The 12408-nt window shown below is 40.3% G+C and overlaps 1 protein-coding gene across 1 annotated transcript; it reads left to right on the top strand.

Annotated features, from left to right (window-relative positions):
• Nucleotides 1–5202: 5202 nt before the first annotated feature.
• On the top strand, nucleotides 5203–11665 carry LOC128869833 (tau-tubulin kinase homolog Asator-like). The gene is made up of 3 exons (XM_054112433.1): nucleotides 5203–5210; nucleotides 10415–10943; nucleotides 10998–11665. The coding sequence occupies exons 1-3, from the start codon at nucleotides 5203–5205 to the stop codon at nucleotides 11400–11402; spliced, it is 942 nt and encodes a 313-aa protein (XP_053968408.1). The 3' UTR covers nucleotides 11403–11665.
• The last annotated feature ends 743 nt before the right edge of the window (nucleotides 11666–12408 follow it).

Here is a 12408-nt window from a genome sequence, read left to right as displayed (position 1 = left end):
GGGGGCAGCCAGGTAGCTTGGTGTATCTTTTTATGCTGGAATCTGGTGCTGCAGACTACCATGTTTCGGGCCCCGGCGAAGTCGATCAGCCTCTGTCCGTTGCCGGATGTTTCGTTGTGCAGGCTGAATTTTCCGACTGTGGGACCAAAAATTCCCTCCTTGCCCACCCTGGCGTTGAAGTCGCCAAGCACGATTTTTATGTCGTGGCGGGGGCAGCGCTCATAGGAACGTTCCAAGCGCTCATAGAAGGAATCTTTGGTCGCATCGTCCTTCTCTTCCGTCGGGGCGTGGGCGCAAATTAGCGAGATGTTAAAAAATCGCGCTTTGATGCGGATTATTGCGAGACGCTCGTCCACCGGAGTGAACGACAGTACTTGGCGACGAAGTCTCTCTCCCACAACAAATCCGACACCGAATTTGCGCTCCTTTACATGGCAGCTGTAGTAGACGTCGCAAGGTCCTAGGTTTTTCTTACCTTGCCCCGTCCATCGCATCTCTTGGATGGCAGTGATGTCAGCCTTTACTCTCACGAGGACATCAACCAGCCGGGCAGAGGCACCTTCCCCATTAAGGGACCGGACATTCCAGGTGCATGCCCTCAAATCGTATTCCTTATTTCGTTTGCAGGGGTCGTCATCAGTGTTGGAAGTTCTCATCCGAGGCTTTGTTGCTGTTTTCATTGGGGATGCTTTTTAAGTGGCGGGTCCCAAACCCAGCGCACAACCAGCTATGCTGGGATGCTTCGCCTTCTCACGTTAGCTCACTCCCGAACGGGTGTTCGGAAGCTAACCAGAGGATACGTGGGCTAATCCCGGACGTTGTGAGCTGCTTGAACCATATGTAGAAGAATCGTCCTGGCCACTCCCAAGTGAATGGCGATCAGTAACTTTCCCCACTTGCGTGGACTTCTACACATGGAACCATCATCCTCCATCCTTCAATTCTCTTAGATACAATAATATCTAGTTCCTTATCGGGCTTTGCTTGTAATTTATAATTTCGCCACACTTCGTTAACTAACTTTTGTACATTTTGTACTTTCGTACTTGTATGAGATTTTTTAAAACTTTCAAACAATTTTTGGTATAACTTGGATTTGTCTATTTGAAACGACATCTTATTTAAACGTTAAACTTTGGCTAATGGAATCAACGGTAACACAAATGTTGAGATGCGTTGTATCCGAACAAAACAATACACTAACAGAAGAAATTTAGACACTAGTGATGATTAGACAATAGTGAACAGCGCGCGGCAATTCCCCGAATCGCGTTCGCGCATATATTTGCGGGAATCCCCAAAAATGCGTTTCGTTTTCAAGCATAGATAATGTGAGGATTGCCATTCGTGTAAAAAAGTAAATAACTACTGATGACGTAATCATCATCTAGACTCCCCTACCCCTCATGCCATCCAAAATAAGCAAAACAAAGACTCCCCCACCCCCCATAGTGCTTACGTAATACTTGAACGGCCCATTACGTCTTCTCCTTATGGCATCCAAATCAAAAAGAAATATTGACACATTGTAACTCACACTGTCAATTTGACAGTTCAGTTCCGACCCAAGCGTTATAAAAGTAAACGACATTATGGGTGGTTCAAAAGAACGCTGTACCCGTTGCCAGTGTTCCCAATTACAACCAAACTTAACGAAACCCATTTTCAATACTTACTTAACAATGTGTGTAAGTTTGGTTCAGTTCGGTGCAAAGACACGTCGGGTCCACGTTTTGCCATATATTTCGAGACCCTAGTCATCAATAGGTATGAAAATTACCCAGTATTAAAGCACTTATCAACAGCTTTCATTTGATACCCATATTGTGCATACACAACCAAAGGTTACCCGGGTCCACGTTTTGACCTATATCTCGAGACCCCAGTCACGGAGCGGCATGAAAAATACTCTGTACTAAAGCATTCACCAACAGCTTCAATTTGATATCCATATTGTACAAACACATTCTAAGTTCCACGTTTTGGTCTCCATATCGAGACCCTAGTCACGGAGCGGCATGAAAAAGACTCTGAACTAAAGCATTCACCAACAGCTTCCATTTGATACCCATATTGTACATACACATCCAAAGGTTACCCGGGTCCACGTTTTGACCTATATCTCGAACCCTATCCACCAATAGGTATCCAAACTATACGGAAACTATCTTCAATACCTTCTTAACAATGTGTGTAAGTTTGGTTTAATTCGGTGCAAAGACACAGCCGGTTAGCGAACACACACAAAAAGTTGACTTTATTTTATATATAAGATATTTAATTGGCGCGTACACCCTGTTTTGGGTGTTTGGCCGAGCTCTTCCTATTTGTGGTGCATCTTGATGTTGTTATGAGGAGCTTTTTCATGGCAGAAATACACTCGGAGGTTTGCCATTGCCTGCCAAGAGCGACCCCTATTAAAAAAATGTTTTTTTTTTTTGTAATTTTTGTGTTTCACCAAAATTTTTCGGGCAATTTCTCCATTTGGCAGGCATTTGAATTATTGCTGTATATAGAAAAACTTTCAAATTAGATTCACTAGTGGGAGCAGTAGCAAGATTGTCATCCACAACGACGATAGGAGGCGGCGATCGAATGGAGCCACGGCGTTCTGCAGCACAAACTTTGCAATAGAACGGCTGGTCGCAGCTGCGCAAAAAATCAGCGTCGGCTGGTAAAATATTTACGCAGGCAATATGGAATAAAACGTTGCACTTAGCACATTGAAATTTTTGGTGGTAACGCTACATTTTTAGCCCACATATTCATGGCATGATGAATCTTTTTATTAGCAGATGAGAAATTTGATAAGAGTCGCTATCTCACAACTGGATATACATAAGTGAAGCAAATAAACAGTTTAAACACGTCAATAAAAATAAAAACATGATGATCAAAAGATTGAATGAGGTGGTGTATAATATACCGCAACGCAAAACCGAACACGGAAAAGTCAAAGTAGTTTACCTGAAGAGATTGGCTCCAATTGAATTGAGGAATTTGAAGTGTGATCGGGACGAACAGACTTAAACGGAGGAAAGTGTGACCAATCTCAATTGCTCGCGAAACTCCTGGAAATGCCAACCGAATGAAATACTAAAACAAAACAATGAATATCAGATGACAAAACAGAAGTTGCCAGAAGATACGAATTACCGCGTCAAGAAATTACGTAGCTATTATAGTCAGTGTTAACTTGAGCTTGCGAACGTGTAAACGTGAAGTAAAGTGATTTACAGCGTCCGTCACTCGAAGTGTAACGAACTTTAGACCGTTCGTGCAGCTGATACACAGGCATTAGCTGTCTGATAGTTAGCTAAATGACAGTCCGGAGTATTGTTTACAAGCGTGCGGAAACATTTCGCCGAGAGGAAACTCGAAAAAAGAAAATCAGTAATGGATTTCAAACATAATAGTGTGATTGCATTATATTTGGCTGGAAAATCACATTGTTCGTGAGCTCGAGCACATTAAAGTAAATAAAGTTTTTGTGTATCGCACCATTACTCGTTACAATGATACTGGTAGCATAACGAAATGTCATGGACTGCAGCATCACGTGAAATGGTTCAAAAAGTGAAGAAGCGACTTGAGCGAAATTCCCGAGGAAAGGCCAATCAAATGGCGAAAGAACAGAAAATATCTGACCGTAGCATCCGCCGCATATTGAAAAATGATCTCAAAGTCAAACCTTACCAGATCCAAAAGGCGCATGATCTCACTCCAAAGTAGCAACAAATCAGACTTGAGCGAGCAAAAGGGTTGATTCGCTTGGCCGCAAGTGGTCAAATTCCGAACAATGTGTTCTCTGACGAGAAAATTTTTCAAATTGAGCAATTCGTTAACTCGCAAAACGATGGGGTTTATTTGACCAACCGTTTATACGAGAATTTGAGTCATCGATTGGCCACCAGAAGGCAGCAACCGCGACAGGTAATGGTTTGGGCCGCTGTAACCGAAGATGGGCGCTCTCCAATCGTTTCCATCGAACCTGGCGGCAAGGTAAATGCGAAACATTATCCTGAAAGTATTCTGGATGTTGCTTTGAAGCCGCGGACAGACATACATTTCGGTGGCAGACCATGGACGTTTTAAGAGGACTCGGCACCGTCTCAAAAAGCTCGAGTGAACCAAGAATGGCTGAAAAACGACGTTCCGAACTTCATAACGGCCACACAACGGCTCTTAAATTCACCTGACACGAATCCGATGGATTATACTCTTTGGGCGACTTTGGCTTGCAACTCATTTCCGAACCATCTCAGGACCATAGTCAAGGCAAAAGGTGGTAATATCGAGAAAAAGTAATTTGACTCTTACTTTTGTATTGTTTGCACACATTTTTAACTTTGAATTGAATAAAAGTAATTTTCCAAACTAAATTGATGGCCTTTTTAATTTTTACACTTCAAGTGCCGGACCCTGTAGAATTGAACGAACGGAATTGACGTTCGATAAAGCAACCAAGTTGTTTTGGTTGGTAATATTGTTACGCAAACGCGGAAATCGTACAAGACGTTCATTAAATGCATAATAAGTCGTATTATTAGAAAGGTTAAAAAACGATTAATCCTTAGACTATAAATTAAAGTATGGCTTTAAAATTGGCTCAATAACTCCTTGCAATCTATATTACCATTAATGATATTATAGACAAAGATGATTGAGAAATACATTTGGGTTTCATGTGATGACCGCAAACCAAGTAATTTACGTCAACTTATGTAAGGGGCAGAATAATCTTGCCAGCCTGCTATAAACAACGCTATGTTTGTAGAAAAAAAGTTTTTACGTCTACGATTTTCCTCGAATGAGCCTCGAAGTATGGGTTCCACATTAATGAACAGTCCTCAATGCGAGATCTTACTAAGGCAACATTGAGAGATTTGAAAGTTTAGGGTCTTTAAAGTCAGTGGAATTTCTTTTTATAAAACCAACCATTGCAAATGCTTTGGATATCACATAACCAATATGTTTGGTGAGTGAAAGTTTAGCATCGAAAATAACACTAAGATTTATTTTCCGCTTCCAACTTAGTGTATAGTTGTTTAACTTGTAGTTAACAGAAGAGAAATTTGGCTTCCTGGTAAATGTTGAAATAAAAAATTTATTGACATTCAGAAATAAATGGTCTGTCAACCTATGTGCTGCTTGGAGGAGTTTTATATCGTCCGCAAACATTAATCAGTTTGTAAGCTTAAAATGGTTAAGTAAGTCGTAAGGCAGGTACTGATTATGTCGAAAATATATTTCTTACTCTCAGTTTTGAAGACGAAACTAGATAAGGAACTAACGCTGGAAGCAGAGTCTATATCAGAAGCCTCGACCTTCGACAGGACTGCCAAAATAATGATACGAACTTGCAACACGAAAACAACCAACTTAATTTTATCAATCCCAAGGAAGGAATGTAAAATATTGTCTGGAGTACTGAGTGGACATTGTTTCACTCCATATCACGCAGCTAAAACGTGATGTGTTTCGACGGGTTGGGTCCAGAGGGAGAGAGGTGTTAGATGAGTGGGTTTGATGGGGCATGTGAAAAGGTGGTTAGTGTCGTGCGGGGTGCCTTCACATGTTGGACATATGCTTAGTATGTTGGGTTCGATTCTGGATAGGTAGGAGTTTAACCTGCTACAGTATCCAGAATGTAATTGTGCCAAGGTTACGCGGGACTCTCGGGGAAGTTGAGGGCCTTCGTCTGCAATAGGTGGTGGTTGGACTCCGATAACGGCATTCGGAGGTCGGGAGCTTAAGAAGGTGGTAAGGGTCTCCCGATGAATGTCGTTTATGGCCTGTCTGTACACTGTCTGATCCTGGAGTGGTCTGTCTGGTTTGTCCTGGATCTCGTCCACGTAGTTGAGGAAGTGTCTCGTGATGTGCCTGGGAGGTAGCTCAGGCTCGAGCAGGTGTCTGCATGGGTGAGACCTACGGTGACACCCTAGCAGAAACTGCTTGCCGAGCATTTTGTTGTGCTCCTTAACAGGGAGCATGTGAGCCTCGTCATGCAGGTGTTGAATTGGGGACATCAGGAGGCATCCTGTCGCGGTCCTAATACCAGTATTTTGGCAGGTCTGGAGCTTCGTCCACTGCGAACCACTGGTTCCAGGCGACCAGACAGGCGCGGCATAGTTGAGAACCGGTCGGCCTAAGTATGGTCAATCAATGCTACCACTTAGGATATCATGTATGAACATCGAAACAGAGATAGATCGATGAAATAAAAGTCCTTAGTCTGGTAAAACCCATGTTGTTCCCCCACGTAGAATTGACTATTTGGTAGTTCGTAGGCCACATCATCAGCTTGCATATCCCTTAAAGAACGGTGAAGCAATCAGTCGTCGTTCCCCAAAGAAACGGCGGCTTAAATGGGGTTCGACCAATGGGAGAGGCGATTAGATTAGTAGTTTTAAGTGGGAATGTAAAGTCGTGTTTAGTATGTAGCATAAAGTCTCTTGTAAATAGAGGATCTGCTTGTTTGTAACCTTGTTTCTGCATCGATCCAAGCTTGCGTTCACATTTACCTTTTTATGTGCCTTTTACTAGAGTCAATTACCTTTCTTTTGATCCAGTTTCTCGAGCATTAGTTGAATTTAATACTACTTTAAAGAATTATTTTATACCCAGAAATACTTTCAAATTGTCCTTTGAACGTTATTTCTCATAGTTTTTTTATTTACATTTTCCATCAAACATATTTAGTCATTAAGTATCTGCATAAAAGTTTTACTCAAGTCTGTAAGATTGCAATATCATAGACTGATTAAATTTAATTGAATTGAAACTGCTTGATAAGCATGCTTTATCGTTGACGTAGGTGGTGCTTCACAAACCATATCATACCGTATCAGTGAGGGCAGTGAGAAATATCTGTACTGATATATTACTATATGTATGTTTTAACTGTTTCAAGCTTGGTGTCGCCTGAGCAGATATCTAAGCCGGATAATACGATATTGTTTTATTTTTGTAGATGTTAGGCCGCTACCCATTTTTCTCGTGTTCCTTTCGGTACACACTGTTGTTGTAACAGCTTACAAATGGCTGCTTATTTCCGTAATCAATTATCATCAATCTCGTATATCTTTTAGTTCAGTAGACAGGCAGTTTCGACGAGGTGAGACCAAAGAGAGAGAGGGGATAAATAAATAGGTTTCAGTGTGCATGTGAAGAGTTGTTAGGTTTAACGATGTTCCTTCAAATTCCGGACATAGGGTATGTTGTATATGTCGAGGTCAATTCTGAATAGGTAGAAATTTAACTTGCTAAGTATCCGAAAGGAACCCACGGCAACACGGATGACAATTGAAACTTTTATTCTTGTTTAATTTTACATATCTACTGCTTTTTAAATTAACTTATTCAAACCTTGTTACTAAGGGTACATTTTATATATAAATGAAGCCATTGTTTGGCAGACCACTTGACTAAATGTGTAGGTGGCGAAAAATTCGATGACAATTCTATGTGCGCAATTAAATTAAATCAATCAAAAAATAATTAATTCACATTGAGTTTCATTTCAAATACTTTGTTTTTCGTTTTTAAAGAGATTTCTATTTTTCGCAATTTCATTATAAATTGTTCTCGCTTTTAAAAGTTTATCTTAGATATCCTTTGACTGAGAATTATTGAACTGTCGTATCTCAGCTTATGTGGGTTTTTTAAGCTGTCAGTGGGTAATATACATATATTCAAGAAATGGATTCAGGGTGGGCCATATAGCGCTTGCTTTTTGAACCACCTATTTTTTTTGAGAATGGTAACACAAATGACATGTCAAATGTGTTCATAATTTACTTGAAGGTTTGACATTTACGAAATGAGACGCTATACGCTTAAACAAATGGGTAATATTGAAAGCCTATTTCCAAAGTGGTGAGTCTTCTTCTTCTTCCGCGGTTACAGGAAATGGCGAGCGTTACCGTGACATAGGTAGGTAGGTAGGTTTGGCAGCCGCATCGCACATAGAGACAACGATGCCACTTAGACCACGGAATGGGTCCGTTGTGAGCCGCGGGGGCTGGGCTACATTTCCCTTTCCATATTGAACCATCCTGAGCTTTTGACAAAGCGTAAAAGGTTGGTGATACCTAAAGTGTATAGATTATCTATATCCGTTAAGAAGTAGGATTTTAGAAATCGGTTTCTGCTTCTGGCTAGAGCCGGGCATGTGCAAAAAAGGTGTTGAATTGTTTCCAATTCCTCCTCATTTCTGCAGCTACGACAGAAATCATGCGTGTATACGCCTAATCTCCTTGCATTATTTCCTATGAGGCAATGTCCTGTGAGGGCCCCTACTAAGGTCCTGATTTGAAGTCCACTCAGTTTTATAATACTCTTGGACAGACGTAAATTTAGCCTTGGCCATGTTTGCCTAGCAATTTCGCAGGTGTAAGCGCTAGTCCATCTCTGATTTGCAGAATTGATTAGTGCGTCCTTAATGAGAAGCTTACAAGTTGCGAGAGGTATCTCCATAAAATTACTTATGTCTGGCATACAGGTACCTTCTCTTCCAAGTTGGTCTGCCCTACAGTTCCCTGGTATATCTCTGTGGCCTGGGACCCAGCATAATATTATACGATATTGTTTGGCCATCACACTCCTTGATGTTGTTTGGAATGCATCCAGGGCTCGTAGGGCAGCTTGGCTGTCTGATAGAACGCAGATATCCGTTGATGATATTCTGTTTATCTTTAACCATTTTAAGGCTTCATGAATAGCGTTTACTTCCGCTTGAGAAACGCTACAGTGATCCGGTAATTTAAAGGATTCACTAATAGAAAGCTCTTCGCAAAATAACCCTGATCCTACACCGGTGTCTATTTTAGATCCGTCTGTGTAGATCTTAACGGGTGTGTTGGGTGTTGGATCTTCTTCAAGTCATTCCAGTCTAGAAGGGATTTTCATTAGGAAATTCCTTTCGAAGCAAAGAATGGGAGGGTGATAATCACAGTCACTGGGTATATCCGTGTAGGAGTCTAAAATGGTTGAATGTCCATGTGTGACAGTTCTCCATTGTGAGCTCGCTTTGAGCCTTAAAGCGACGCAGGCCGCTGAGTATTTGCAGAAGAGATCTAGGGGTGGCAGATGTAGCATGATGTCCAAAGCCATGGATGGCGTGGTTTTCATGACGCCACATATTGCTTATTCCGCTGATCTCTGCACCTTATTCAATAAATTAGAATAGGTTTTTTTCTGCATAGCACACCACCAGACAACATTTCCATATAGAAGAATGGGTCTGACGACAGCAGTGTATAGCCAATGAGCAACCTTAGGTTTAATTCCCCAGGTCTTACCTAAAGCTCTCTTGCAGTTATAAAAAGCTAGGTTCGCTTTCCTGACTCTTTCTAAAGTGTTTGACTTGGAAGTCAGTTTCCTATCTATGTTTAGTCCCAAGTACTTGGTTTCTTCCGAAATCACAAGAGCTTCCCCTTTGAGCATAATTGGACTAAGCTGAGGGATTCTGTGTTTCCTAGTGAACAATATGAGTTGTGTTTAGTCTGGGTTGACTCCTAGACCACACTTTCCTGCCCACCTAGAAAGTATATCTAGAGCATTTTGTATTAGGTCTCTTAATGTAGATACAAATTTACCAGAGACAGCAATAACAACATCATCGGCGTAAGCTATCACCTTACAGCCCACCGATTCCAGTATTAACAGAAGTTTATTTACAACTGCGTTCCATAGAAACGGTGAGAGGACTCCACCTTGCGGAGTACCTCTACTCACCAATCTCCTGAGCACCGATTCTCCTAGTTCCGCTTCAATGATTCTGCTATTTAGCATTTTGCCAATGAAGCCTACCAAGCCCGGTTCTACCCTAAGATCAATGAGTGCCGTGACTTGCTCAACGAGTTTTTGTTTCCAAAAATTTAAGAGGATGACATGGACGACATTTGGTTTCAACAGGACGGTGCAACTTGTCACACTGCCAAAGTTGAACTCGAACTTTTGGCTACCATTTTTGAATTCCGTTATCAATTGGCCGCCTGGCAGCTGTGATTTAAGCCCGTTGGACTATTTTTTGTGGGGAGCCGCTAAGGACAAATGCTATGCAAATCAACCAGAGACGATTGATGCTTTAAAACACGAAATCGAAGTTGCCATTCATGAAATTGGAACCCAAACAATCGAAAATGTGCTTAAAAATTGGGTTGATCGAATCGCCTACTGTAAAGGCAGTCGTGGCAGTCGTTTGAACGATATTATTTTTTATTCATAAATGACAAGGTTCAATCTTCAAAAAAAAAAAAAAAAATTTGAAAAAATATTGATTAGTTTTTTTTATAGCCGATTCAAAAAGCAAATTTTAGATGGCCCACCCTGTATTAAAAATATTAGTTTATTTAACAATATAAACGTTTTTAGAAAATTTACGTTAATAATACTTTTTTACATTTTGCAGAAATTACGAAAATGTTACTGGGTTGCAACCACCAGAGCGGCAACACAAATATTTATATCATCAGTCCACATCAGCTCGTGGTGTTACAAATGCAAAAACAAAGCACGACATCCTACAACTTATACATAAAAAAAAACAACAGTTTAATCAAAAAAGCTTGGAAGAAAAAAACCAAAAACCAGTACAACTCCTGTTATTGCAACCGCCATCGAAACCCCCACCTCCAATATTAAATAAGCACGCGAATATTGATGGGAATGCAGGTTCGAAAATTATCGATCTTTGTGAGGGTCAACGTCCGTGTGTCTCAAACGCTGTGCGTCGATCAACAACACTTCCTGCGAATCATTGTTGCCTAAGCATTCGTAATCGGGTAACATTTCGGGTGCAGTCACCAATTTCACGTTTAGAAGAAAAAAGCAATAATCTCAATAGCAAAAACTCTGACAACCGTGTTAAAGCCTTAATAGTTAAAATGACTTCAGAAGATCTCTTGCAACCAGGTCACGTGGTCAAAGAGCGTTGGAAAGTATGTAAACATTATTATTAAAGATATTACAGTATCTAAAAATTTTTATTATAGGTTGTGCGGAAAATAGGTGGTGGAGGTTTTGGCGAAATCTATGAGGGACAAGATTTGATAACTCGAGAGCAAGTTGCGTTGAAAGTAGAATCTGCACGTCAGCCGAAGCAAGTTTTAAAAATGGAAGTTGCAGTATTAAAAAAGTTACAGGGGAAGGAGCACGTTTGCCGTTTTATTGGTTGTGGTCGAAATGACCGATTCAATTATGTTGTGATGCAATTACAAGGCAAAAACCTAGCGGAATTGCGTCGAGCGCAACCTCGTGGTGCATTTTCACTGAGCACAACATTGCGATTGGGACTACAAATCTTGAAAGCTATTGAATCTATACATTCAGTTGGATTTTTACACCGTGATATTAAACCTGTAAGCAAAAAATTAAGATTTGAAAAAGTATCTAAGTAATTTATATAACCGTATACAGCATTATACAACTATTTCATATAAGTGTGCCGAAATTTCATTTTCTAAACTACCAACGATTTGGTAAAAGCGGAATTCTAGAAAGTAGATATTTCCGATTATAAATTTTCTACATTATGACTCATCAACCCAAAAGTACACCTCAACCTCAATTAAACCTTTGCACTCGAGGGCTCCGCAGCGGAGCCATTTAAAATTTGTCTTCCAACCCAACGGCTACGATAGGGAGACAATGCAAACAAATTTCAATTCATAACATAAGAACAAAAACTGATCGTAATAACTTCATTTATTCTATTTACAAATTGCAAATGCAATCTTTTAAAACTTTACGTTTTAGATAGCAAAATTGGAGCAAATTCAAGTCAGTTCTGTTATTCATTAGTAGAGCGAAATACATTACATTAAAAAGAAGTTTCGCGTGCAAAAGGTTAAAACTATTTTAGCTATGCTCTTTAGATCACCCAAATATAATATAATACACATGTGCTCGACGTTTTGCTTAATTATTTTATAGCCAAGGTTTAACGATTACTGATTCGTATGTAACTACCTGTAATTACTTCTCATAAAATTACTCTGTACTTTCTTATCGGTCTACAGTTGTTGTAAAATTATAAAACATTTCCCACACATTTTTGTCCTTCGAAAGACATAAATCTGGGTTATTCCACTGATTTTGATCTGTGATCTATAATAATAGGGTGTTATTGTTTAGTATTTGGCTCACCTTCTGCTCCTATTTGTGGATTTTGTAGTTTTTCCACAAATGGAGGGTACTATAATTGTATGCCGCTTCAAATGGCAGAGGAGCTTTTTCATGGCAGAAGTACAGGAAAGTTTGTCATAGTCTGCGAAGGGGTAGTAGGTAGAAGAGGACATGAATCAGCGAAGGACTTCAGGCCAATCAGTCTTTCGTCTTTCCTGTTAACAACTTTTGAAAGACTTTTGGATACGCACCTCAGAAGATCTTTGGAGAGCTCTGGCA

The sequence above is a fragment of the Anastrepha ludens genome, chromosome X, assembly GCF_028408465.1.
Source record: "Anastrepha ludens isolate Willacy chromosome X, idAnaLude1.1, whole genome shotgun sequence".
NCBI classification, from domain to species: domain Eukaryota; kingdom Metazoa; phylum Arthropoda; class Insecta; order Diptera; family Tephritidae; genus Anastrepha; species Anastrepha ludens.
The sequence above is the reverse complement of the archived record's forward strand: the minus strand, read 5'-3'. Positions and strand labels throughout refer to the sequence as shown.